The sequence below is a fragment of the Amblyomma americanum genome, chromosome 4, assembly GCF_052857255.1.
Source record: "Amblyomma americanum isolate KBUSLIRL-KWMA chromosome 4, ASM5285725v1, whole genome shotgun sequence".
Lineage (NCBI taxonomy): Eukaryota > Metazoa > Arthropoda > Arachnida > Ixodida > Ixodidae > Amblyomma > Amblyomma americanum.
The window spans coordinates 90,232,109-90,258,754 of NC_135500.1; the positions used below are offsets into that span (position 1 = coordinate 90,232,109).

At 49.6% G+C, this 26,646-nt stretch overlaps 1 protein-coding gene across 1 annotated transcript; it reads right to left on the bottom strand.

Annotated features, from left to right (window-relative positions):
• Positions 1 to 8,933: 8,933 nt before the first annotated feature.
• On the bottom strand, positions 8,934 to 11,290 carry LOC144128118 (uncharacterized). Its single transcript, XM_077661203.1, has 2 exons — positions 11,098 to 11,290; positions 8,934 to 10,255 (listed from the first exon to the last, which is right to left on the bottom strand). Exons 1-2 carry the CDS (start codon positions 11,267 to 11,269, stop codon positions 8,934 to 8,936), a joined length of 1,494 nt encoding a protein of 497 aa, XP_077517329.1. The 5' UTR covers positions 11,270 to 11,290.
• Positions 11,291 to 26,646: the final 15,356 nt, after the last annotated feature.

The following is a 26,646-nucleotide window of genomic DNA, read 5'->3' on the forward strand; positions in this document are numbered from 1 at the left end:
ACATGTCCGGACGCAAGCACTCTGACGCCGATTGCCTCTCACGAGCCCCTGTAGATAAACCGCCGCCGGACGACGATGAGGACGCCTTCCTGGGACCCATCAGCCCCAGCTCGTTTGCCCAGCAGCAACGCTCGGACCTCGACCTAAAACGCCTCATCGAGTACCTGGAAGGCAAGGTTTCTTCACCCCCGGCTTCATTCAAGCGAGGACTGTCTTCCTTCTGTGTGCAGAATGAGGTCCTCGTGAAGAACTTTGCAGCGAGCGAAACCGCCTACCTCCATGTTGCACCTGCTTGTCTCCGCGAAGAAGCTCTATAGGCTTCACACGACGAGCCGACAGCTGGACATCTCGGGTTAACTCGCACCCTCCGCCGCATTAAAGACAAGTATTACTGGCCCTGACTGTCTGCCGATGTCGCACACTATGTGAAATCCTGCCGAGATTGCCAGCGACGAAACGCCCCTCCCACACGACCAGCAGGATTTCTGAACCCCATTGAACCTTCCTCAAGGCCCTTTCAGCAGATCGGCATGGACTTGCTTGGCCCTTTTCCAAGATCAAGATCTGGAAATAAGTGGATCATCATAGCGACCCACTACCTGACCCGCTACGCCGAGGCGAAAGCCCTGCCGAACGGAACAGCAGCAGAAGTCGCCAAACTTTTCGTGGAATGCATTCTTCTTCGACACGGCGCCCCCGATGTGCTCATCACGGACAGAGGAACAGCATTCGCGGGGGAACTAACGCAAGCCATCCTGCGTTACAGCCAAACCAGCCACCGGAGGACAAATGCAAACCATCCGCAGACCAACGGACTGACCGAGCGCCTGAACAAAACCATCGCCGATATGCTCGACATGTATGTCGATGCCGAACACAAAAACTTGGGATGTCATCCTGCCTTACGTCGTCTTCGCCTACAACACCGCAGTGCAGGAGACCACCCAGATGACGCCTTTTAGGCTTGTCCATGGCAGGCAGGCCACGACCACGCGACGCCATGCTGCCAAACGTTACAGAAGAAGAGAACGTCGACGTTGCCGCCTACCTTCAACGCGCAGAAGCAGCTCGAAGGCTTGCCAGATTACGGATCAAAGATCAGCAGCGGTGCGACGCCAGACGCTACAACCTACGAAGACGCAACGCGCAATATAAGGCGGGGATCAAGTCTGGGTGTGGACGCCTATTCGCCGCCGTGGATTGAGTGCAAAGCTTTTGCGCCGCTATTTCGGCCCGTACAAGGTTCTTCGTCGGCTGGGTGAACTGGATTATGAAGTCATCCCTGACGCAATGACTGCATCCCAGCGACGCCGCGTACGACCAGAAGTTGTCCATGTAGCCCGCCTGAAGCCGTATTATGCGCGCTAAAGGCCGCTGCATTTCCATGCTCTATTTTCGCAAGATACGTTTTTTCCTTACTAGTCCCATTATTTGTTTTAATGCATCCAAAAGATGGTTTCATAGAGACACTACAGAAAAAGGAACATGTGCGTGCCGTTACACTAGGCGTCTCTACCTGGTGAGGTACAAAAGACACCAACTAGGTTTAACCTTACCTGACTATAAAATACAGGTTCAAAGAGACAGCATTGTCTGATTACAAACAAGCCTACAACGTCCACTGGTCTCATTCCTTGTTTCAAGCAGTCCACTGATTTAGCAATGCTCTCACACGCATGATTCCCTTCTCCACAATTCACGAATATTCACAGCCGAAAACGCACGTCCACGAATGTTGCGTAATCAGCCGCTAGTTTACGTAATTAACTTAACTTTATGACTCCCTCTTTATGGATGCTGCCTAACCGTAATTAAGCTTCAACATGGCTCGGCAGCCTCATCGGCATAGTGCGGGACCATGTTTAGACAAGAAGCTTTTCTTGCGTCGACGTCTTCGCTGCCTGGTTCGCGTTCAAATATAACGCGTCTCAAGATGGTGGCTATCCAACTAGACAGCTATTCATTTAAGTAGATGTCTACTTTGAAGCATCGGAACGCATACTCAGTTTGTCGTGTCAGTTCTTGTGAGGGCTGGAAGGATTTACTGGTGACCATATTGATGTCCTTCCCTGTGTAAAGTGAGATCAGCGGTTAGACCTGGATCAGTCAAAAAAATAAATAGGTGAAAACTTCAATCTCAAGCCCGGTTACCGATGGCCCAAGGAACCCGGTGTGGTGTTTTTTTGGCGTCGTCAGTGGCGAGACCGCGATAAGTGGATGAAAATCGCGACCCCCAGATCACTGGGCCAGAGACTAGCTTTTTCACAAGCGGGCTTATTGCCTGTTGCATTGGCGCATACATAGTGGAGGTAAGCACTGGCTAGCGGAACGGATCTGCTCGTATCGGCGTGGGATCAAATTGCGCTTCGGCTATGTATTTTTTGTTTATTGAAATAATTTCGCGATGTGCAACATGAGTTACCGCAAAATGGCTCAACAGTTTCTTTATGCTATCGCGTAAAGCAATTAGTTTCAGCAAGCACTTTGGTGACGCGTATTCAAGCGGGAGTGTCTCGAGAACACTACCAGAGCTCCAAGTGTCGCCCAGCCTGCTCCTTTTTTCCGCAGTAAGTAAGGCTGCACTTTTCTCCTTCTGAAACAGACATCGTTAGCGGGGCTACCCGCACTGGTGTGATTGGCTAGCCGAAGTGTAAATACAAGCCGCATGTGCGGTCGTCACCCCGCTCATAGTTGCATGCTAGGACAAGCAGCTTTGTGCCGCGTGTATTCACCGTTAGCTGTGGTTTGAGCCTCCAGGGCAGTCTTAGAAGACGTTACAAAACATAGGTAACCAATTACAATAACTTCATCTGAAAAGTAACTGATTGCAGTGGTCAGTTAGATCCCCAGAAAAATAACTGAACAATTACAGAAAAATAATCGATTACTATTGCGTTGTTTTCCTTCCATCCTTTGTTGCCATTGCATCAATTGATTCAGAATTCAATGAAATACTGTGGCCTACTTGATATTATGTTACTCGTTGTTAATTCTCCATACAAATTGATTTTCGAAAGCTGCCGTAGCATTTGGTTCTGACTTTATCGAGGAGCTGTTCGTCTTTTCCTTGATATTGGTGCACTAGTCTCTGTATGGTTTTCCGCTCTCTGCTTTAGTCTTGGTAGGATCCATGAGAGCCTTTATAATCCGCCACGTTTTGGCCGTGCTGAGTGTTCCATTCAGCGAAGCGCTGAACTGTTGCCACCCTTGCCTGGCTAAGTGTGTTGCGTACTCTTCTGCTTGGGATGTTACCTAGGCTATCTTCTACGTCGGGTATACCCGACGATATACCCGACGAGATTCGTAAAACCATGCAGATCAATCCCATTCTTAAAAAACATGGACTCAAATCTCCACGCGGCCAGGAGACAGGCGCGGGCAGATTATGTGGAGAGGTACTTAGCCAAATTAAAAAAAAAACATAGTCTTCACGGATGCAACCATGTATCCATGGAATAGACGCGAAAGCTACTACAAGACAGCTTCGGTGGTAGTTGATAACGCAGGCAATCTAATCACCCGCGCAAATACACGTAGCGTCAGGATAGCGGAAGCGGAGGAGGTCACTGTTGCGCTGGCAGCGGCTGAGGGCTATCGAAAAGACGAATCATTGGTCATCCTAACGGACTCAAAAGAGACATGCAGAAACTATACGAAAGGTAGAATCTGCAGGGCTCCCTTAGCCATCCTCCGCGAAGCAGTACACCTAAGAAAAACAGCAACCCACCAATTAATATGGATTCCGGCACACACGGGGATAGAAGGAAATGAAAGGGCAGACAGCTTGGCTCGAGATATCAAGTACCGAGCCGAGCGGCCATACGCCCTGGGACAGCAGTTCACCGTGGAGATCGGATTTTCAGATTACCTTAAACTATCAAAGAGGCAGGAGAAATAGATACTCACCGAAACATAAGGACCTAACACAACTAGGAGCACCTAGTTGGCGGAGGCTGCAAACGGGAACATTCTTTAACCTACATTTACTTAGCAAGATGTATCCTACATAGTATAGGAACACATGCCCGTGGTGCGGGGCAACCCCCACGCTTTACCATATAACCTGGGAGTGTAAGCGAAACTACACGTTCCAGCAACACAAAACCGCGAGTGCGGAGCAGTGGGAGAGCCGGCACACCAGCTGCGAGCTCGCCGCCCAAAGTGCAAAGGTGCAGCACGCAAGCGAAGCAGCGCGACTTAGTGGAGCCCTGGACTAGGGGCCCAACCCTGCTTTGAAGGTCAAGAGTCGGCAGCGATGCAGACGAAGACCGAACGCTAAACACTTAATGGACCAAATAAAGTTTCTCTCTCTCTCTCTCTCTCTCGAAAGCTGCACTCACCCCCTTCAGTGCATGCGCTGGAGCGTATGGGACGGCATTAGAACGTGCTTCGTTATTGCTCCGTGCATTGTGTGGAAGGACCCGAGTTAGGTGCATACTGAGAGGTTAGCTGCGGTGCTATCAGACAGAACGGAGGTAGCTCAGGGCATCCACATGATATTTCTCCAGACGGGGACTGCCGTAGAATCGGGCGCTGCTGGCATGGAGTGTGATGTGGTAGTGACATGATTACACAAAGTGATCCTCCGCAGCCGGTCGGTTTTCGCTGTGTCATGGCGGAATTATCTCCATTGCCACCTGTGATTGCCGTCACGTTCAGTTTCTCTGACCTGTACCGGCCGTTAAGACTCTGCTTTGGAAAAAGTAAATTATCACCAGTAATCAATTACAGACAAAAGGAATTGAACTACGCGAAACGTAGCCATTTGAAAAGAAATGTAATAGAATTAAAATTGCGAATTGATTGCTGCTAATAAATTACAACAAGAAAATGTAATTTATTAGCAGCAATCAATTACCTGCAACGTGTTAGGTACAACTCTGCACAAGAGTGAGGGTGCGGATGTGAGGGTTGATCTTCTTTGTGTGCCCGACCACTCGGCCGCAGTCGCTATTGTGACCTTCAAGAAGCCCCGCATGGTGTCTGTGAACAGAACGAGGAGGGGGGGATCGCGCTGCTTTTACCTTAAGAAGGGATGCTCTTCGAACATCACAATCAATCGAACTCGAAGAAGCTGTGTCTCTGCTACGTGGAAAATCTCTGTGGTCATTTGAATGATTCTCGTGTCTTACGCCAAGCTTGTGTGGCGCCACAATCGCTACTTTCAATTTAGCGCAGATAACAAAAATATGTTATAAATATATACTAAGTGTTGAAACACACGCATACGCGCATGTCGTCAAAAAACCTTTCAGTTGCATGTAGGCGACGTACGACGCGCGTTGTTATTAGCGCCATCTACTGACAGATGCAGACAATAATGTAGACAATAGAAGACGAGTGGAATTCAATGAGTAGAACTGCGTCGGAGCGCTGCTACAATCACTGTAGTACTGCTTCGTCAGGATTAACACCTCGGAAATCGCCTTGATATCTGAAAAACAAGAGCTGTTTGTCTCTTGAAACTTTATGCGAGGGTAAGAATGGGCAAATCGAAGGCGAATACAACAGCTTAGAACAGGATATTGCTTTGAGGGATTCACGACGAAGCTGTTATTTCTGAGAAGCGGGCGGGCAGGGCGCCGCAATGTTGTCAACGCTACATACGCAAGGAACGCAAAGACCGCAACATGAAAATTAACGCACCTTACGCGCTCAAAACCCGACTGATACAATATTAAAGTTATTGCAGAGACTGCTTGTATTATTGTTTCGCCGAATAATGATTCCTCAAGCTTTTGTGCAGTGAATGTATCGAGTACGAAAATGCGCTTGGCGCCGCTTGAAGCTATGCTACCAACGTTGACCAGCGCTCGAAGGCCCTCGACATCTCGATAGAGTTCATCCCTGCTCCGTTGACTCGATAGGTTATTGACTCGATGGCCATTGAAACTACCCAACTGCCCGTGTAGCAGCGCTCGATCGCCTCTGACTCTCTAGACTATTGGTTCGAGGGCCTTCGAAATGCCCGAGAGTCAGGGGTTCAGTTCAGTTCAGTTTTATTCCTTAAAGGCCCCCATTTCAGGGGGTGTTACATAAGGGGTGGGATTACATTTGTAGTGAAGAAAACAAACAGCGTTGGTAATTTAACATTGAAGGTGATCTGTTACGCTTTCTTGAAAAGCAGATGTTGAAGCGATGGCGACGATGTTATGGGGTAGGCCGTTCCAGTCCGTGGCTGCTCGAAGAAATAACGAAGCTGAAAACGTACTAGGGCGTGATAGTGGGCGGGCAACTTGAAGGGGATGACTGGTGCGGTGAGATATGCGTGATGCGGCGGCGATATACGGTGCTTGATTGAGAGAAGAATAAATGAATTTGTGATAAAGGGTGAGGCTAGCAATGCGACGACGAAAAGAGAGGGGTGGCAGTCCGGATGTAGGTTTCAAGGATGAGACACTGACGTCATATGAGTATGAGGAATGAATGAATCGGGCAGCACGATTCTGCATATCTTCCAATGCGGTGATTAGATATGCTTGTTGTGGGCTCCAGATGGGGGATGCATATTCTAATTTGGGTCTTATAAGTGATTTATACGCGAGCAATTTAACATTTGGTGGGGCAAGACGAAGGTGACGTTTTAGAAAACCGAGTGTTTTGTTTGATGCTGAAATGATGTTACCAATATGAACCTGCCATGATAGATTAGAAGAGGGGGTGACTCCTAGATATTTATATGATTGTACTTGCTCAATCTGTGTGTAAGAAATTGAATAATGAAAGAGATATGGATTGTGACGACGAGTGAAGGACATGAGTTTACATTTAGTAGGATTGAGGGACATTAGCCAGTTATCACACCAATTTAGTACGTTGTTAAGCTCTGTCTGAAGAGTTTATTGATCGTGACAGTTATTAATGGTGCGGTAAATAACACAATCATCTGCGAAAATTCGAATACTATAGGAAACATGCAGGGGCAAGTCGTTAATATATATTAAGAATAGGAGGGGACCGAGGACAGAACCTTGTGGGACCCCTGAAGTAACCGGGAGAGATGTAGACAGATGGCCATTAAGATAGACTGACTGAGAACGGTTAGTTAGGAATTCTTCAATCCATTTGAGAGTATTAGGGGGTAGGTTCAGCTTTGAGAGTTTTAGTAATAGCCGGCGGTGGGGAACCTTGTCAAAAGCTTTGGCGAAATCAAGAAAGAGGGTGTCTGTCTGCATATTACGGTCTAGATTAGTGTGCAAGTCGTGAAGGAAAAGCGCTAGTTGGGTTTCGCAAGAGAGGCCCTTACGAAACCCATGTTGTGAGGGGTGAAAGAAATGGTTTCGGTCCAAGAAGTTTACGATTTGTGAGTAGATGACATGTTCCATGATTTTACAAGGCACACTAGTCAATGAAATGGGGCGGTAATTCAAGGGCGAGTCTCTGTTACCTGATTTGTAGACTGGAACGACTTTCCCCGTTTTCCAATCAAGAGGCAAAATTCCTGAGGAGAGTGACTGTGAGAAAATGAGACATAAATATGATGCACAAATTGATTCCACGTTTTTCAATAGTTTTGAATTAATCAGGTCCATACCAGCTGATGATGAAAGTTTCATATTACGAATTATGGATGAAATGCCTTCTTCGACGAACGTGACTGCCGGCATGGGGGTTTCTAAGTTAAAGGGTGGTAATTATGAAAGTGCGTTGGGTTCGAAAGTGAACACAGATGGGAATGCATGGTTAAATATTTCTGCGCAATCATGGTCAGTCACTGCTTCATGTGAATCATTCGTCAGTTTAATATCGGGAGGATGTGTTGGGTTTAAAACTTGCCAGCATTGCTTGGGGTTTCTTATAAGTAAGCTTGGTAAGTCATTGTGATAAAATGAGTACTTGGCGTTACGAACAGAAAGTAGGTATGATTTTTCGGCCTCCAAGTATTTTTCCCATGCGGCAGGCGTGTCGTTTCGTTTGGCGGTACGAAACAATCGTTTCTTTTTGTTTTCGAGTCGTTTTAAGTGCTGGGTAAACCATGGTTTATTGCGATTAGTATGAAAGGTAATCCTTGGTACGAACATATTAGTGAGATGATTTAATTTGTTCTTGAATATCAGCCAGTTTTCATGAATTGAGCGAGTGTGAAATGCGGATACGTATTCTGGAAAAAAGGTGTTAAGTTCGTCAGTTATTGCATTATAGTTACCCTTATCGTAGAGGTGTATCGTTTTATCGGATGTCTGTTTTTGAGTCGAGGTAAATGAGAATAAAGCGTGCATGACTTTGTGATCGCTGATTTCAGGAAGGTAACTGATGGATGATACATTCTCGGGGCTGCTTATTAGTATCAGGTCGAGTGTGTTTGCCGATTCTCGTGAGACACGGGTTGGTTGGGAAATTAATTGAGTGAGGTTAAAATTTAAACAGACATCGATGAAGTTCTTCGCCTCTGCATGACACGTTATTGTGGAACTAGCTATGTTCTGCCAATCAATATCCGGGTAGTTAAAATCACCAAAAAGAAGAATACGGCATTTGGATATGTGAAAACAAGTTTATGAAGGATGTTGTTCAGATGACGTGGGAAGTCTGGACTAGTCTTGGGGGGCCTGTAGCAAACGCCAAGCAGAACTGTTACGGGGGGAGCGCGACAGATGAGCCATATGGCTTCAATGTCAGATGCGACGTCAACAACAGAGCATGATATGCCTCGATGAATGGCAACGAGAACACTGCCCCCCCGTTTGCCTTTCCGATCGTTTCGATACACTTCGAAGTTGGGTAAATCGGCCAAAATTTCCGCATCCGTTACGTCACTATTTATCCAAGTTTGTTAGTATTAGTATGTTGCTTCCGGACGACGACATGATGTTTGATATGAGTTCGCGCTTTGGAAGAAGACTACGGATGTTAGTGAATATTATTGAAAACGAGAGAACATTGTGCGGTGGAGCGGGTCGACGATTTGTTAAAGTTTTGTGACGGGGCAATTGCTATGCTATTTCCTTAACGGTTTGGGATGATGCGTCAAATACATAGCGCTTTGAGCCGATGTGCAGGGTTTTGAAGCGCAAGGAGTACTTGTTAGAATTGGCTTTGGCAAACACTAGTAACTGTTTACGCGCGTGTCGAACGGTGCGGGAAAAGTCCTCTCCAATACTGTAGTTTGTGTCTTTTAATTTACGGCCATTTGATAACAGTGCGTCTTTGGTTTTATGAGATAGGAATTTTACGATTACGGGACGAGTTCGGTCGGCTGAATGATTTCCGAGGCGATGCGCTCTTTCAATGTCGTTAGGTTCCAAGGTTTTATCAAGATTATTGCGGCAAACATCAATGACTAGTTTTTCTGACTCAGCCCACGTTTCAGCGCTAGCAGGGTCAGGGATGCCATAGAAAATGAGGTTATTCTGACGTGATTGGTTTTCCGCGTCATCCAGGCGTGTTTCTAGTTCTTCAATCTTTTTAGCTTGGTTGATTGTGGTTGACTGCATTATTTCAATATCGTTTCTGAGGTGAAGAAGTGTTTGGTAATGCGCTTCGAGATCGGCCATTCGTTTGTCTAGGCTTGCTATGGTTTGATCTGTTGTGTTCAGCTGTGTTTTGAGGCCCTGTATTTCCGTAATCAACAGGGTCTGTCCCGCGTTTTGCTTCTGTAGTTCAGCGAGTACAGCAGCGTTTCTCTCAGGACCAGGGTTAGTCTCAACGTCACCTGATAGCATGAACAAGGAATGAATTACGTGAGCACACTCAACGGCAATGGCGACACAGCAGTGCGGGCTGGGAAACTGCACCGAAATATAATTACTGGATTTTTTAGCGAAGAGGGCATACGATGTACTGACCTGCATCGCAAAGGTAAGCGGATTAGGTGGCTGCGCTGTGGTGCAGTCACCGAGCCCACGAAGCGGTGTAAGCGGGTGAAGCTCTTTTATACATGTTGGCATTGTTGCTGATGTCGATGTGGCCACCCATGGTACTGTGATTTCTGGTGTGTGCAGCTCCTCTGGCGGCACATCCAGTAGGGACGAGCACTCGTCGGGCGGTAGATGGCAGGAGCCCGGGTCATCCCCAGTGTACGGCAGTGCGCACACCGATGACGCCCCCGTAGACAGGCCTGCCAGGGATGGCAGTAGCAGGCTGGCAAATGCGAGGACGGTCGTCTGCATCGCAAAGGTAAGCGGATTAGGTGGCTGCGCTGTGGTGCAGTCACCGAGCCCACGAAGCGGTGTCAGCGGGTGGAGCTCTTTTATACATGTTGGCATTGTTGCTGATGTCGATGTGGCCACCCATGGTACTGTGATGGATGGATGGATGGATGGATGGATGGATGGATGGATGGATGGATGGATGGATGGATGGATGGATGGATGGATGGATGGATGGATGGATGGATGGATGGATGGATGGATGGATGGATGGATGGATGGATGGATGGATGGATGGATGGATGGATGGATGGATGGATGGATGGATGGATGGATGGATGGATGGATGGATGGATGGATGGATGGATGGATGGATGGATGGATGGATGGATGGATGGATGGATGGATGGATGGATGGATGGATGGATGGATGGATGGATGGATGGATGGATGGATGGATGGATGGATGGATGGATGGATGGATGGATGGATGGATGGATGGATGGATGGATGGATGGATGGATGGATGGATGGATGGATGGATGGATGGATGGATGGATGGATGGATGGATGGATGGATGGATGGATGGATGGATGGATGGATGGATGGATGGATGGATGGATGGATGGATGGATGGATGGATGGATGGATGGATGGATGGATGGATGGATGGATGGATGGATGGATGGATGGATGGATGGATGGATGGATGGATGGATGGATGGATGGATGGATGGATGGATGGATGGATGGATGGATGGATGGATGGATGGATGGATGGATGGATGGATGGATGGATGGATGGATGGATGGATGGATGGATGGATGGATGGATGGATGGATGGATGGATGGATGGATGGATGGATGGATGGATGGATGGATGGATGGATGGATGGATGGATGGATGGATGGATGGATGGATGGATGGATGGATGGATGGATGGATACGGCTGAACCCTTTACATCGGGCGGTGGCTCAAGCCACCTAGCCATGATTTCCGGTGTGTGCAGCTCCTCTGGCGGCACATCCAGTAGGGACGAGCACTCGTCGGGCGGTAGATGGCAGGAGCCCGGGTCATCCCCAGTGTACGGCAGTGCGCACACCGATGACGTCCCCGTAGACAGGCCTGCCAGGGACGGCAGTAGCAGGCTGGCAAATGCGAGGACGGTCGTCTGCATCGCAAAGGTAAGCGGATTAGGTGGCTGCGCTGTGGTGCAGTCACCGAGCCCACCTATATATATAATCTTTCCATTCCGGCGTCGCATATCTAAATGGCTACTTCCATGATGCGCTGACATACTGAGCATTTCCATGGCGCGAGGTGTCAAGCAGGAAATGAACGGACTGCCGAAACATGACAAATTTTCCATACAGAGAGAAAATCAAAGCTAGAAAGAGAAAAAGAAAATTTCAGCATACCCGCGGCGCTGTGGAGTGTCGCCGCTATTCTTGAGGTGTAGTGAACTTGACGTGCACATGGCATACGAACTCTTGCTTTGCATGCACGTTTTCTTCGCGCGTAGTATTCGGACTGCCGCTTGTAAAACGCGTGCATCGGAGATTTGGCCGTTAGTCGCCGGTCGCGATATCCGCACGTAACAACGTCGTAAACTAACGTCACTACATTGGGAAGATGCGCTTGTTAGCACTGTTGGGGCCGGTCGAGAAAACAGACGCAGCGGCGAAAGTTGGTCGCAGGTTTGGTTCCCCTCTATTCTGAGATCGTAGCTCGGATAGTGGTCAATGACAGCAGCGCTTCCGTGAAACCAGAGAGCCGCAGCTATTTCAGGCACATTTAAAGAGACGAGATCGGTGGTCTGGCAACTCGCTACGGCGTTTGCGGGGCATGAGCACACCTGGTAATGCTTGTTTCACATGGAATCGTAAACGCTAGTGAATGCGACAAGTAGCAAATTTTTGCTCCGACGCGCCGCTCAATCGCTCAGACGCTTGCGTATAAACCACCGTTAAATATGTTCGATCGCGGCCGTGGCAGTAGAAATTCGATGGAGGGGAAATTCTAGAGGCCCGTGTGCAGTGCGATGTCAGTGCATGTGAAAGAACCCCAGGTGGTCGAAATTTCTGGAGCCCTTCACTACGGCGTCCCTCATAGTCGGAGAAGCTTTGGGACGCTAATCACGCTTCCCCGCCACCGCCCCCCAAAGAAAACAAAAAAGAAGCATTAAATATTTGGAGAAAAAGCGGATTCACATTCTCGATTCGCGGAGGCCGCGCGACAGCTTTAAGTCGAGTTGCTACGCTCCCTCCCATTTTCCTAGTGCTTCGGTAACCTAACTTATTGACCGAAATCAGTCGCGCGATGTTTGCCACTCAATTCGTCTAAAAGACGACAATTCTGTGTAGCGTCCTGTGTCGATAGGTGAGGGCGAAAGCCGAATTGAGTATTAGGTAGGAGGTTGTTTTCTTCTAAGTATCTACTCAGTCTCGTATTGATGACCCTCTCTATGAGCTTCCCCAAACACGAGGTCAGCGATATCGGTCGTAGATTATCCAGTTTAAGGGGTTTGTTCGCCTTCGGAATGAACCGAACCTCGGCTGTCTTCCAGGATATTGGTAACGTTCCTGTAGCCCAATGCTGCTCGTTGAAGCATTCCACCAGCGCGGTGATGGTGTCATCGCTGAGGTTAAATAAGAGCTTCGCTGTTATTTGATCTGGACCTGGAGCTGCATTTTTTCTCATGGCCGCGATTTCTGCTTTGATTTCTTCTTTCGTGAGTGGGAGGTCCAGCTTGGGATTTGGCAGTCCAGGATACTCCGGTTGTTCCACGACTTGGTCCGTGCACAGATACCTGGTCTTGAGCTTTTCGATCAACTCTGTGTCCGTACCCGGGGTGGTGTGTACGATCTTCGTGAGCCTGTCTTTAGTGGCCGACTTGCTGCTGCTGGGGTCGATTAGGACACGTAGGAGCTTCCAAGTCTTTGACACATCTAGCTTCCCCTGAATACCATCGCAGAGCGAATGCCAGTTCTGTCTGGTTAAGGATATGGCATAGGATTCTGCCTTTTTGTTTATCTCCTCTATTTTTTTCTTGAGTTTGCGGTTAAGCCGTTGTCTGCGCCATCTCTTTGTCAATGAGTGCCTCGCTTCCCATAAATGTAGAAGGTGCGGATCGACCGCTGGGCAATCTTCTGTCGTGCAGACCTCTTTTGTAAAGGCTTTCAAAGAGTGCACCTCATCTTTAACCCATTCCTCTAGGTCGGTAATAGTATTTGCAGTAGATGCCTGGGCCTTTCTCCACCTGTCCCAGTTCGTAACTCTTGCGATACCTATTTTGCGCTTGCACGCGTTTGTGCTTATCTCCAGAGAGAGTATGAAGTGATCGCTTCCCAGGTGCTGTTCGGTATTCTTCCAAATGGCGTTTTGTATGTTCTTGGTGAACGTCAGGTCAGGACATGTATCTCTACTGACACTGTTTCCCAGCCTCGTAGGGTAAGTGGGATCGGTGAGGATCGATAACCCCTCTTGCGCCACTACTTCTTCTAGTTTTCTGCCTTTCGGTGTCGCCGCCGGGTAGCCCCATGAAGGGTGTGGTGCGTTGAAGTCGCCTCCTCTTGTACCTGTACAAAGACCTCCTTGAGACACTTCCCAAGTCACAGACAAGGGCCATCCTGGCACTTGATTTGAAAGGAGCGTTCGATAACGTTCTACATAAAAACATCCTGCAAAGCCTCGCCGATACCAACTGTGGCGCAAGAACTACAACTATATCAAAAACTTCTTATCAGTCAGGCAAGCCACTATAAACTTCGGTGGAATAAAATCAGATCCCATCACTCTAGGCCCGAGGGGAACTCCGCAAGGGGCGGTACTGTCACCCCTCTTGTTCAATTTGGCTATGAAAGATCTACCAGGCCTTCTTTCCGAAATCCCCGGCGTCAAACACACATTATATGCGGATGATATCACTGTCTGGTGCAACTCGGGGAGTGACGCCGAGATCGAGGAGCGTCTTCAAGCAGCAGCCGACACGGTGGACCGGTACGCCAGGGAGAGAGGTCTCCAGTGTGCGCCGGAAAAGTCCGAGTTGCTAATCCTGAAGAACCCGAGGACACCCCTAGCGCAGAACATCTCGGTGTATATAGAGAACCACCCAGTACTGAAACCCACGGAGATCAAGATACTAGGGCAGTATATCCCGCAGGGGCGACAGAACACCACCACTATGAAGAAGCTTACAACATCCACCGAGCAAATCCTCCGCATGATACATCGTATCCGAAATAAACACCATGGCATGAAGGAAAGGGACACCATCCGCTTAGTGCAAGCTTTCGTGATCTCTCGGATAATGTACGGGACGGCATTCCTTAACCTCTCCAGGTCGGAAATTGAAAAGTTGGAGGTACTCATCAGGAAAGCCTACAAGACGGCACTGGGGCTACCAAACTCCACGCCAACATCAAAGCTCATGGCTCTAGGAGTACATAATACCCTCAAAGAGATGTGGGAAGCACAATGGTTCTCACAACTGAATCGGCTCGCACTCACAGAACCCGGCAGAGAACTGCTCGATAAAATCCATGTTAATCTGCCCTATGCAATTGACCAAAGGGAAGAGGTCCCACGCGATGTGAGAAGACGCATAAACGTGCACCCCATTCCGCGGAATATGCATCCCGCATATAACACCGAGAGGAGGAAAGCAAGAGGTGAATCCCTGCAGAAGAAATGGGACAAGCAAATTAACACCCTTTACGTGGACGCAGCAGGACCAAATAATGGAGTCATGACTATTGTGGTCTCAACGCCTTCAGGGTCGATGGTGAACTGCGCCTCGGTGAAAACATCTAACCCCACTCACGCAGAGGAGGCAGCTATTGCATTAGCTGTAGCATCTAACCCCAACGCCGTTGTGCTCACTGATTCCCAGAACGCCTGTCGAAACTTCAATAACGGATTAATTCACAAGTCAGGGTTGTCATTGCTGACTAAGCATCCACCCAACCAGGTCTCAGTAATCTGGTTCCCCGGTCACCTGGAACTACCAGGAGGAAACGAAGCCGCCCACAGGCATGCCCGAGCTCTTCTATACCGGACATCTCCCCCTGATGACCATGAAGGGTGCCGCGACCTAATAGGCTTAGCAGTGTATGCTGACAATCTTGCGCCATACAGAACAGCCAGAAAGGAGTACCCAACACCACACAAATCCCTCAACAAGTTAGAAGAGAACACCCTTAGGAGACTACAAACCAACACCTACCCAACACCAGCTAAATTACACCAGTGGTACCCTACACTATACTCTCCACAGTGTCCACATTGTGGAGCGGTAGCTAACCTCTACCATATGGTGTGGGCATGCCAATATAATCCCTTAGTTGACCCCATTCCCAACCCCTCGGAGGAGCAGTGGGAGGCTATTCTGCTCAGCGATGATCCTGACCGTCAGCACTGGCTGGTGGGGAGGGCCAGCGCAGCAGCAGCAGCCAGTGGACTACCGGACTAGGCGGTCCACCCACATGTTCGGAGAATATTGAAGAAATAAAGACGTTTGTAATCTGTGTAGCGTGGGAGACCTCTACAAACAACGCATACACATGACCTGAATTTCGAAGCTTTTTTAGCACTTTGGAGATGTCGCTTTTTTTACGCAAAGGTGGTCGTAGCTTATCAAAACGGCTGCTAGAGAGACCGCGAAGTGGGCTACGAAGTTGCTTGCGTTTGCCGACTCTGCGCCGTGTTCACAAAATTCAACACTAGAGCATCTGGTAGCTGACAGTTCATAGCCCGCGATTATTCAGTGTCATGTGTTTTTTTTTCGTGCTGGCTGCTCACAGCACAGAGCTCTGTGCAGAAATTATGTGCTGTTCGCCTGCGGCAGCTCTCGAGCTTGCAGTATCACCATGACGCAAGCGCAGACTTAGCATCGTCCTCGTCAAAGAGATGCCGCCTCGGTGGCTACGACTCCACCGAAGAACAAAGCGCATGCCCCCAGAATTCACTTCAAGGCCCAAGACATCACTAGGTCTCATACTTTAGTTCAACTCTGAAGCAAACATTGGGCGATTGCCCTACGCTTGTTTTCGGTGCACTTTGTCGTAAAAATTAGCGAGTCATTCTAAGATTAACACTGGAAGCATTATATGAAGGTCAGATATGTAGTGGAGGTAGGAAATCAAGGGGTCTCCATATATACGCAGCCCATAGTTGTGCATGACGCAGCACAGGCGCACCGCAGATATCGAGTGGCCGGATCATCGATCTCTCCCCCGTGGATGTGCCTGAACTACATGCGGGTCTATGGTTTCAAGGAAGCGCTGCTGTCATTGACCGCTATCCGAGATTGGATCCCAGAATGTAGGGCAACCAAACCCGCGACCATCTTTATCCCTGTGCCTGTATTCTCGACCGGCGCGAGCAGCGCTAAGAAGGGCAACTGCCCAATCGAAGTGACGTTCCTTTACAACGTTATTAAGTGCGGTTATTGCCCCCTGCCACGACCAATTGAATAATTACGGAACTTCAGCTCAGGAGTTGGCTATGCAGGTTCCACACTGACGCTAAATTGCTCACGGGCTTTGCAATTTCTATACATAAAATGTATTTTTCGCCGGCACTCTCTCTAAAAATATTTGCGAATAAGGAATTAATTTGCGCGAACAGAAAGGAAAATTGCGGATCCAGACAGCAGAAGGTCAGCTGAGCACTGCAGCAACGCTGACGGAGACCACCACCGACCAAACTATGCATGCAAGGGACAGAGTTTCATCCCGTAAACCCTGGTGTGAATTCAAGTGACCATGCGGCGTCGCAGTCGCGATAAAATGGCAACCGTAAAGAAGACTCCGCCTGTGACCAGCTTGGGCGCATTAACAGGTTTCCTTTATTGAACGATTGACTCATGTTTTTGCATTGAACGTAGGCGCCTACAGGTTCAGCTGAACGCTTTGCATAGTCGGCGTAATACACAAAGCCTATTACAAACTGGCGGTCATTGACCTGTGCCTGCAAACATCTAGCATGCAAGGTGACCACGCACTATCATCGCCCACCTCCACGACGTTTTTACTGACGTCAAAATCGGCAGCGCTGATTGTTCCTACCCGGCATTGTCGCGTTGCATTGATAAGGTGAGCAGGGCTGTATGAAATCGCTGCATAACGCGATTGTTTCGCTCTCGACAGTCGTTTGCTTCAATTTGAAGTCAGGAAGCTGAATCACGGTAGCATTTACTTGTGGCGAACACTTCAGTTGAGCAATCAACGTGCTCACATGTAATATTTGTGAGAAAACTTCATTAGAACGGTGGAATGGTGTGCTGCGGAAAAAATCATAGCGCTCAAGTGCTGTTCATTCCTTGCTTTCATTTCTGTGCATCTTAGCTTCAGCATGGGCTCTGGCAGTCAAAGTCAGTACCTGCTCAAAATTTTCGCTCCGTTTGCTGTGCAGACGACCGCCTGTGCGCTGCCATACAAGCCTGTTCACGCCTGTACGTTTGCGGCGTGAACACGACACCATCGATTCGAGGCCCTCCCTCGAAAGAAGGACGGCGTGGGTAGGGCGGTTCCCTTAGGTTTGATTTTTTTTTATTTTGCAGCCTTTTAAACACGAGTGCTTAGAAGGAATAGACACCGATGCGAAAATATACAACGCAGAGAGGAAAAAGTATAAATGGCCGGCTCTTGAATTGCACCTTCAGTTACGACGTGGTACGATTTGGAGAGCGTCGCCGTTGCATGGCGGGAGAACTTACAGCGACCAGCCACGAATTTCACCCGGGTCGTTTAATCAAAACCGGAGAAAGGTATAATCGGGCCGAGTTCTTAAAAGGAAGAAAGTAGTCGTCTCCCTGAAAATGCCGCAACAGCACGACCATCGACAGTTGACATCAGCATCTGCTCTGAGTGGCTGCCAATCCGCACTTTCTGCACACCAAGCTGCATCCGTTTCGGGCTGCTAGCAGTGGCGAGCAATAGAATGATACCTCCTGGCTGCCCTTCACAGCTGACGGCCGAGGGTGAGAGAAGTCGATGGAATGAGGGGGATGGGGATACATGCTGGTCGTCGCGAGTCGGGAGGTTGGTTGGGCCAGGCCGCCTCAGAGCACAGACGACAACTGCATGGAGTCCAGAAACTGTACGAGAGGTATGAAGGACTGCGGCACGCGCCCTGCGCACATGTGTCTTATAATAATCTACATTGGCTGTGGTGTCAGCCCCATCGCTAGGGAAAGAGGGGAGGGGGACAGCTATGTCTACTACTTTACCGCGCAGATGGACTTGAATTTTATGTTCTGTTGTGTCTAAAATAATTGAAAATATCCTTCTTGGAACACAATGAAGCCAGTTCCTACGGGTTCTAGAAGTTTGCTTTGCGTGCTGTTGAAGGTGGGGATCGGGGTCGCTTCTCGACACAACCTCGGTCAAGATGACGCCCGCTCCGTCCAGGACAGGGTTGCCGCTGAGTGAAGGATTAGTTAGTGGAGGAAGAAGACTTGGTTTATTTTACATATTTACAAGCTTTTGAGTTCTGAAGTGAGCTGCTTCAACTGCATCTGCAGTCAGTTGTATACACTGCGTCTTCCCTAGATTCCCCAGGTAGGGGTCGCCCTCGCCGTGGTGGGTGTGGATAAAACTTGCGCTATCACACACAAACAGACACCTCCGCACACATGGACACGCCCCTGGCACAAGTTGAGCCCGAGGGAGAGGGGTGTGCGGCCAGGACCTCGTCAGGCTGGCAGGCGACGTCAGGTGGTCGGCCCCGCTCTCCGCCGGTCGGTGAACTTGGAAGAAACCGAGGCGCAGCCCCGTCGGGAGATAATCCCCAGTGGTTCTGCAATTAAGCATGGCCGGCGAAGCACGCAGACAAGCCACGGTGGCAATCCGTTCCCACTCTGGCGCTGTGCCCGCGAGGCCAGGGATAGTCCGGTCGGTGGAGATGTCGGGGAAAATCGGAACACATCCGGAACCACTTCGCGGCCCGTGGTAGCGACTCCTTAAAGGGATTTTCGCAGAACCCTGCTCCCCGCTTGTCCCACGCAGTAACGACCGGGCGAGCGCGGTAAATGCACCCCGCAGACACCTGGCGCGAGATTCTGTCTTGGTGGCAATCCTCGAGACATGCTGGCGCCAATAGTGCCTTTGCTTCTGCTGAATATCGTTATCCTCCATTGGCTTTGTGCGCTTTCTTTTGTTCAGGGTGATTGTCTTTGGTTTGTGTTTATAGGCTTCCTATTTACTGATGAACAATCGAATGACGCACTCAACGTGATTAACGGCTGTTCCTAGAATGTGTGAAACTAATTAACCCATATGAATGCTGCTAGACTTGTGTCACCATAGACAAAGGAAGTTTCCTCTCCGCAGGTCTCGCGGTGGGTGCGTCTTCCCTGCACGTTGTAATTCCTAATATCCCGACTCATTCGCCTTAGGAACTGGCGCCATCGGAGCTGACGACAAGCGTTACCCGAAGCGAGTCGTCAAGCAAGCGAGCTGCGCTGAGGACGGAGATCACAGCGGCCAAGGGGCGTCCGGCCATCACCCCTGTTAGTGTTCGGTTTCTCTACCCTTTAAGTGAGACCAAAGGGAATTGCGTTATCGCCTGGTTGTCCTCAGGGGACAGCAGTGGAAAATCGAGCTTTAAATCAACAGGGAGCGCGCAATATGGGTTCTCAGGGGCTGTCGGCATATGAAAGGGAAGAAAAAAGTAATGTTGAATTCCAATGGCAGATCCGGATCAAGTTTTTCTGCTCTGTTGGGAGCAATCGTATTCCAATAGAAAAATGGGAGTGCGAGTTGTCTGTTCCAATGGCAGATCGGGATCAGACGTCGATCCCGGATCGCTCCGTGGAGCAGCGATATTTGCTCCGCCGAAATCGGCAGATTTGACCGGAACCCCGCGCGACGTATTACTTTCCCGCGTCTGCTTCCGGTCACGACCGGCTGCTGTCTTCCTGTCGTCGCTACGCGGTGATCCGGGCAACGTACAAGCAGTATTTTTTACTTTTTTTAAAATTGAATTCTCCCAAATGTAATTATTTTTCGTTTTGTTCGCGTCCGCACAAGTTAAAGCAAAAAATTTCCTTAACAGGATGTCAATTCCATCGCGGTCAATTCTTTTTGCGACCGCTTTTTAGACCAAAAGCGTTGACGTGTTTGAACCTCCCGCGCTTTTTGACGTCAGACGACGCGTACTCTCTAAGCCTAGCAGCTTTGTAAATAAGGAAGCAATCTGAAAATTTGGCGCGTTTCATCACTAGAATTTTGTGATGCGGGCATCATCACATAAAGCGAAAGCTTTGTGCGCCTTCTGTTTGCCGTGAACGTGAAAGACAGAGTGGCGGCAAGGACGAATCGCTGGTGAAGCGAGAGGCCGCGCTTCGATGGGCGCCGCCATGTTGCCTGAACTTCGACCTATTCTTGGTGCCCCCGCGGGAGCGCATGCATTCCATTGTCAAAATGGGAGGGAGTGAACTCCGCCTGAACTACGCGCTCCGTTTGTGATCCGGCAGAGCGCTCTCTATCTGCCAATGGAATTCAACATAACCACTTCCATGCACTGCCGTGTATATCTATGCCACGGCTGTTACAGAAACGGTCTCGATAATGCGCCAAACTGCAGAAGGAATTACTGTCGACTCTGCGAAAGGTGACATGCGAAAGCAGCACAAAAAAGCTGTGTGACGTGTGCTTAGCTCATGCACGTTTCGTAACGGTTCTCATTACTCCTGGTGCGCTGAAAGTGACACTTCGGAGTATGTAACGTTCCCGAACTGAGTGAACTTAGCCGCTCATGACGACATGCCGGTCTCCTGCTTACCAAAAGAGTCTTGTTGAGGGTGCTGGAATTTGTAGAAACAATATATGCTATTTTTTTTTCCTCAACGGCTCTAAGATATGAATCTCAAGCCTCCTTAGTTGCAGAGCTTATCGCCTACTTACGCATTTTTTAGAGCAGTCGCGTGTTGTTTGTGATATTTGTTTGCCAATAACTCCTCAGTGCCCAAAAAATCGCGTACCTGAAATTGTTCGCATCATATCAGTGACTGCAACGCGACTGATGTGGGGGAAAAAATTCGAGATATTTGTGCACAGCTGAGTTCACTGCTGCAATGCGGTGTTGATAGATTGGACGCTCACTGCACACTGGCAATGGTCAACTGTGGCCTCGAAGTGTCAATCAACTGCGCGCAAAAAAAAGCAGCGAATTTAAGTGAACAAAGCATGGCTATTTTAGATAATCAAGTTATTTCGTAAATAAAGGCAGCAAGCCTATGGCATAGGAAAAGAGCACACCACGGAGGGTAAGAAACGAGCCCACGACCCCGACGCCTGCTTGTCGTGTGTACCGCTCCGCCCGCTTACTGGAGCGGCGATATCGCCACAATTTTCAATTATTTATCTTTTTCGTTTTTTTTTTCGCTCTAAAAACGCAGTTGCAAGGGAACTGAGTGGCGTGGGTGAGGTCGACTTATTTTCTGAATTTTAGCTTTCTTTAGCCCTGTGACGTTCCCACCTGTCGGGGGTCAGTCACAGAATCTACGGGTCCTGCTGAAGCGAGGAGAAATGAGCCAACAAGGCGGTAACCCGGCAAAACAATATTTATTCTTCTCTGCCTGAAGGCGAAACTGGTGGTCCGCTCACCGCTGGCTTTCAGGAGCCTCTGGTTGTAGCTCCGGCAGATCGGGGCTCCACTCCAATCGTCTCGCGTCGGCGGGCCGCGGCTGCTGCGGCTCTTCCGGGGTCTGCCTCTCTTCCCGGCGTCTCTCGGCTGGCGGTGCTGTGACCGGTCGAGGCCACAGGACTCTTGGGCGTTTCGGCTGGCGGTCAGTTTGCTACGGACGCTGAGGTCCGGCTTCGCTGACTATAGACCAGCGCGATATCATGCGTCCTTTCGCCTCGTCCGTCTCTGTTCGACTTCTCTTCTTTGTCTCCGCTGCCCCCACCGCGTTTCTCCGGAGATTCCCTTTCTCTCTCTCTCTCTCTGGGTAATCTTCGCCCAACGGTTTTTCGTCGTCGCTGCTCACACAGCCGACCAAAGCCACCTGCCAAACTTCTAGGAATCCGCGGCTGTTACGACGGGAAGGCCGATGGCGCCATTGGGGATGGGTCGAAGGGGATCAGGTGTCCCACGGAGGGCGACCCTTCTCTGCAGTCAGTCCGTCTGGTGCCAGCCGCCGACCTCTTCCGCCACCTCGAGCCATTACGCAGCCCGTCGTGTCCGCTGCTATAGTAAGGTCGCCTGTCGGCCTGCACACACAAACGCACAAACGAACCCGTCTTCCCGCGCCGGTGGGGGGGGGGGGGGCGAAGCACGGCGCAAACCGCAGGGAAGACTGCGGTTGCGTAGGGCACAGCGCGCAGGCTCTCCTCTTTAGCCGTCTGGCGATCTTTGCACATCTGTCTTCTACATCGCCCGCCGCATTCCCCACCGCCGTCTTCGCCGACATGTCGGGGTCGATAAATTTGAAGGCAGGGAAAATGTCTTGGGCACTGGTCGCCTGATTAGTTCTTTTCAGCAATGCCGGGGCCTCCCGTATGCGGCCCTTCACAGCCCTAAGGTTACACGACAGGAACCGGGCTGAGTGGATGAGGGAAAAAACGCTGGTTAATGGCATCGTAGTCGAAATCCAGAGGAAGAAACGGGCTTGGGCTGGGCATGCAATGCGAAGGCGCGACAACTTCTGGTCCTTAAAGAAGCCATGATACCATTTTTTAGACTCAAGCTGTCTAGTGCACGTTGTTTGTTATCAATCTCTGAACAACTGGGCAAAATATGAGCTCATTTGGTGCAGAGTAATTTGTAACTGAATTTTTAAATGTTGTTCTGAACCGTGTAGGAGTCAGGCAAGGTTGCGGTACAAGGCTCGGTAGAAGCGGCACTGCCATGGGCGCCGCTATCTCGGTGACTGCTGTCAACTTGACGATGGAGGCCATCGAAGAGAAAGCACTGATGTCGTTTCAAGGAAAACCGAAAGTCTTCATTCGTTACATTGACGACTGCTTCTGCATTCTGAAGACATCGCAGGGTGAAAATTTCCTTGCGCACCTGAACTCAGTCGAGCCTTCTATTCAGTTCACAATGGAACGAGAAGTGAACAACCCCTTGCCATTCCTGGACACCTTCATAAGAAGAAAAGGGGCAGATCTCAAGTTCGGCGTGCATAGGAAGCCAACCCATCCCGGCCGCATCCTAAATTTTCATTCCAACCATCCCATTAGCCACATGGCATCCGTCGCCTCCTCTCTTCTGAGAAGAGCAAAGTCAATCTGCTCTTCCGAGGCTGAGAAAAAAGAAGCCGCCGTTTTCACCGACCTACAGAGGGGCGTGTTCACACTTGTCTAAAAATCCGGCGAGCGAAGCGGATTCGCTCACCGGGAAAACTAGGACCTGTTCTCATCTGTTGAGGCCCGGGCGAGGCGGAACCACCGCGCCGCTGCTGTTTCTCAATTTCCCACTCACTTTCCGGCCACCACATCACCGCTCGCGGCGTACACAGATATGGTTAGAAACGAGCATAAATCGATGCTGTCTGTGTACCATAACCGTATGCACGCGTACGTACGTAAGTGCAGGCACATTCCCATTTTTAGTTCAGCGTATGCAAACACTCGCTGCGAAACGCCCAGCCGAGTGGCGCCATCTGCTTGTCAGGACAGGAACTAGTACTGCCAACAAAACTAGCGCTCCTCTTAGGCCTAGTAGCGGCAGAATCGTCCCTCTAAATAAAAAATAAAGCAAATTTATCACTTATACGTTTGCTTATAGGTGAGGTGAGACGAAGCGATGCACCGGTGTCCGATTTGTGGCCATTGAACGCGCTGAAAAAGGCCGCAACAAATACGAATTCATTCCGAGGCGACAGGCGCCGAAATGTTGGTCGCCGCGGCGGCGGCGAACGCGAAAAATTTGGGTTCAGCCCGATCGCCCTCGCCGCGCCGCTTTATGCCTCGCTCGGCGTCAAAAACGGCCAAATCTGCTTCGCTCGCCGGATTTCTGGACAAGTGTGAACGCCCCCGAAGAATGATTACCTAGGTGGTTTTATTCAACCCGTTGCTCGCTGTCAGGCTCAAAGGACAAGAGGGACCAGCCAACAGTGGAACGAAACGCTCCTGCATTGTGCATCCATACCTGAGGCGAACCAGCGAGGCACTTGCACGCCTTCTGGGAAAACGTGAAATCTACATGGCTCACAAACCTGCTTCGGCAATAAGTGGCTTCTTACCATGACCGCAATACCGCGTCTCCAGAGAAAAACAACCAGGTTTCGTTTACAAAATCCCCTGTTCCAAGGGCCCGGCTACATACATCGGCGAAACAAAAAACCTCCACCAACGAATAAGGCAACACAAAAATGACGTCCGACTAATGATTTCAGAATTCAACCCCCTCGACGAACATTGTGAACGAGCCGACAACCGAATAGCCTTCCAGGAGGTGAGCGACTTGGCCATGGAGCCAAACCTGTTCAAGGGGCGACATGTGGAGTCTGGCACACCCGGCTCACAAAGGCGGCGATGAATAGGACTCCAGGAACGCTCCCCTCTGCGTACCTTATGGCTGATTCACACGACGGAATTTTCGCCCGCGGCCCACGCATCACGTGTTCGTGCCTGACCAAATTCAGAGGTGTGCTGTCTGCCCGCGGACTGGACAACCAAGGAAGGTCAAGTGCCTCTCCCCTCGCGGGAATTAGCGGCGGCCCGCGAAGATGCGCGCGCCAGATCTGGCAACCACCGGTCTTGCCAGTATTTCGGCTGCCGCATTTCGCTGAGTGACGTTGAGCTGGCGCGCTGTTTTGACAAGCTGCACGGCGTTCGCTACCATGACAAATTGATCGACTCGGCTAGCAAGACGGCCCAGGTCATTGAGGAATTGGGCAAAGGGCCGCACCTGCACCATTCAATCACAGTCATGGGTCGGGGGGAAAAACCAGTTGAACCAGCGTTGCCAAACGCTTTAAAATAATCTGGAAACAGTGGTACACCAAGCGCGTCGTCTGCTCTTTTGGTGCGTGGCCTCCGCTTGACGTCATCGGATTGCAGGACAGTTTTTAGTGGCGCATGAACACGTGATGCGCGGGCCATGGGCGAGCGGATCGTCGTGTGAATCGGCCATTAGTGGACTACGCCACGTGCTAACAAAGAGGGAGCGAAGACAGCACCCAGCTGCTGCTCGCACACTTTACTCACCCCTAAAGTAGGTCCCGAAACATTGGGCAAAAAAAAAGATACTGGTTGCATGGCGTCAGTTTTCTCTCAGCTATCGCCAGAATCCAACCAGACGGACTTTCGCCGCATATGTTTTCGCACAAGGTAGCTTAAAACAGCCAGAAACGACCCTCAGACATAGTGAGCGGCCATTTCTGACTGCCGCTTTGTGGCCCTACACCTGCTATTGTATTGGCAGAGTAGCCAAGGCTGGAAAACAGGAGCACAAAAGAGCCCAAAGGGGACTGGGGGAATGGGCTTGGGAGCATTGCATGGATTAGCTTGTTTCTAGAAGAAAAGAAGGAAAATCTGGGTGCAGAGCTGAAGGCGAGTTCTCTAAACAACTTCGCCCCCATCTAGCCTCCCCCGCCCCCTCGCTTTTGATCAGTGTTGTTGGCAACGCGTTACTTTTTTCGGTAACTTAGTAACGTACTCGTTACCTATTCAGAATTGTAATGAGTAACGTACTTGTGTTAACATTTTTCGGGTAACGTGAGGTGTAACGTTACTAGTTACTTTTTGTTCCAGTCGGGACCCACTCCGCCCCCTTTTTTAGAAAAAAAAAAGCGCAGAGCATCTAAAGGGATGTAAATAAACAATATGTACATGTGCTCCCGACAACCTTTGTTGGGGCTCGCATGCATGCCAGAAAACAGCTGCCCTTGACAACGCACCCAACAAAAAAAAAGTCGGAATAGCCATAAAGCACGAAACACCTGCACGAACACGCATTCACACACTTGCCTTCAACTACCTCCCCTTCCCAAACCACTCAAGCGCACAACTCTCTACAGAGTGGAAGCATGCTGAGCATTTTAGAACGTCACATTTTTCAGAATTACTCTAAATTTGTTGAGCGTTCAGCGATATGTTTTCTTTGTGAAGTTAGAATTGATGTTGGAGTGTCATTTTGTGTTTACTGTCACATTCAGAAGATGGCTTCATCATGTGCCACACAGTTAGAATCCTACACATGTAACTCTCTACAGGACACTTTAGCCACTATAACATTGCTAAGCTCCAGCACATTTGCGCAAAGTATTCTCGTTAAATCAGGATATCGCGTAAAATCGTTGTTTGGGCTAGGCGTTATATGTGAAATGTGAGCTTTATAAAATTGTTATCGTAAGTTCTTGAGGTGAAGAAAACTTAAAATGCATGGTCGTGAAGTAACGGCAAAGTAACGTGCGGTACTTTTTTCCGTAGCGATAACGCGTTACCTTTTTTGTAGTTAATGAGTAACGTATTTAATTACTTTTTTTCGGTAACGCCTACAACACTGCTCCTGATAGAGGGGCGCAACTTTAGAAGAAAAGACTCCTGCAGCTAGGAGCTAGAGCTTGCAAAGGGGCATTGCGTCCTTTTTAAGAGCCACAGG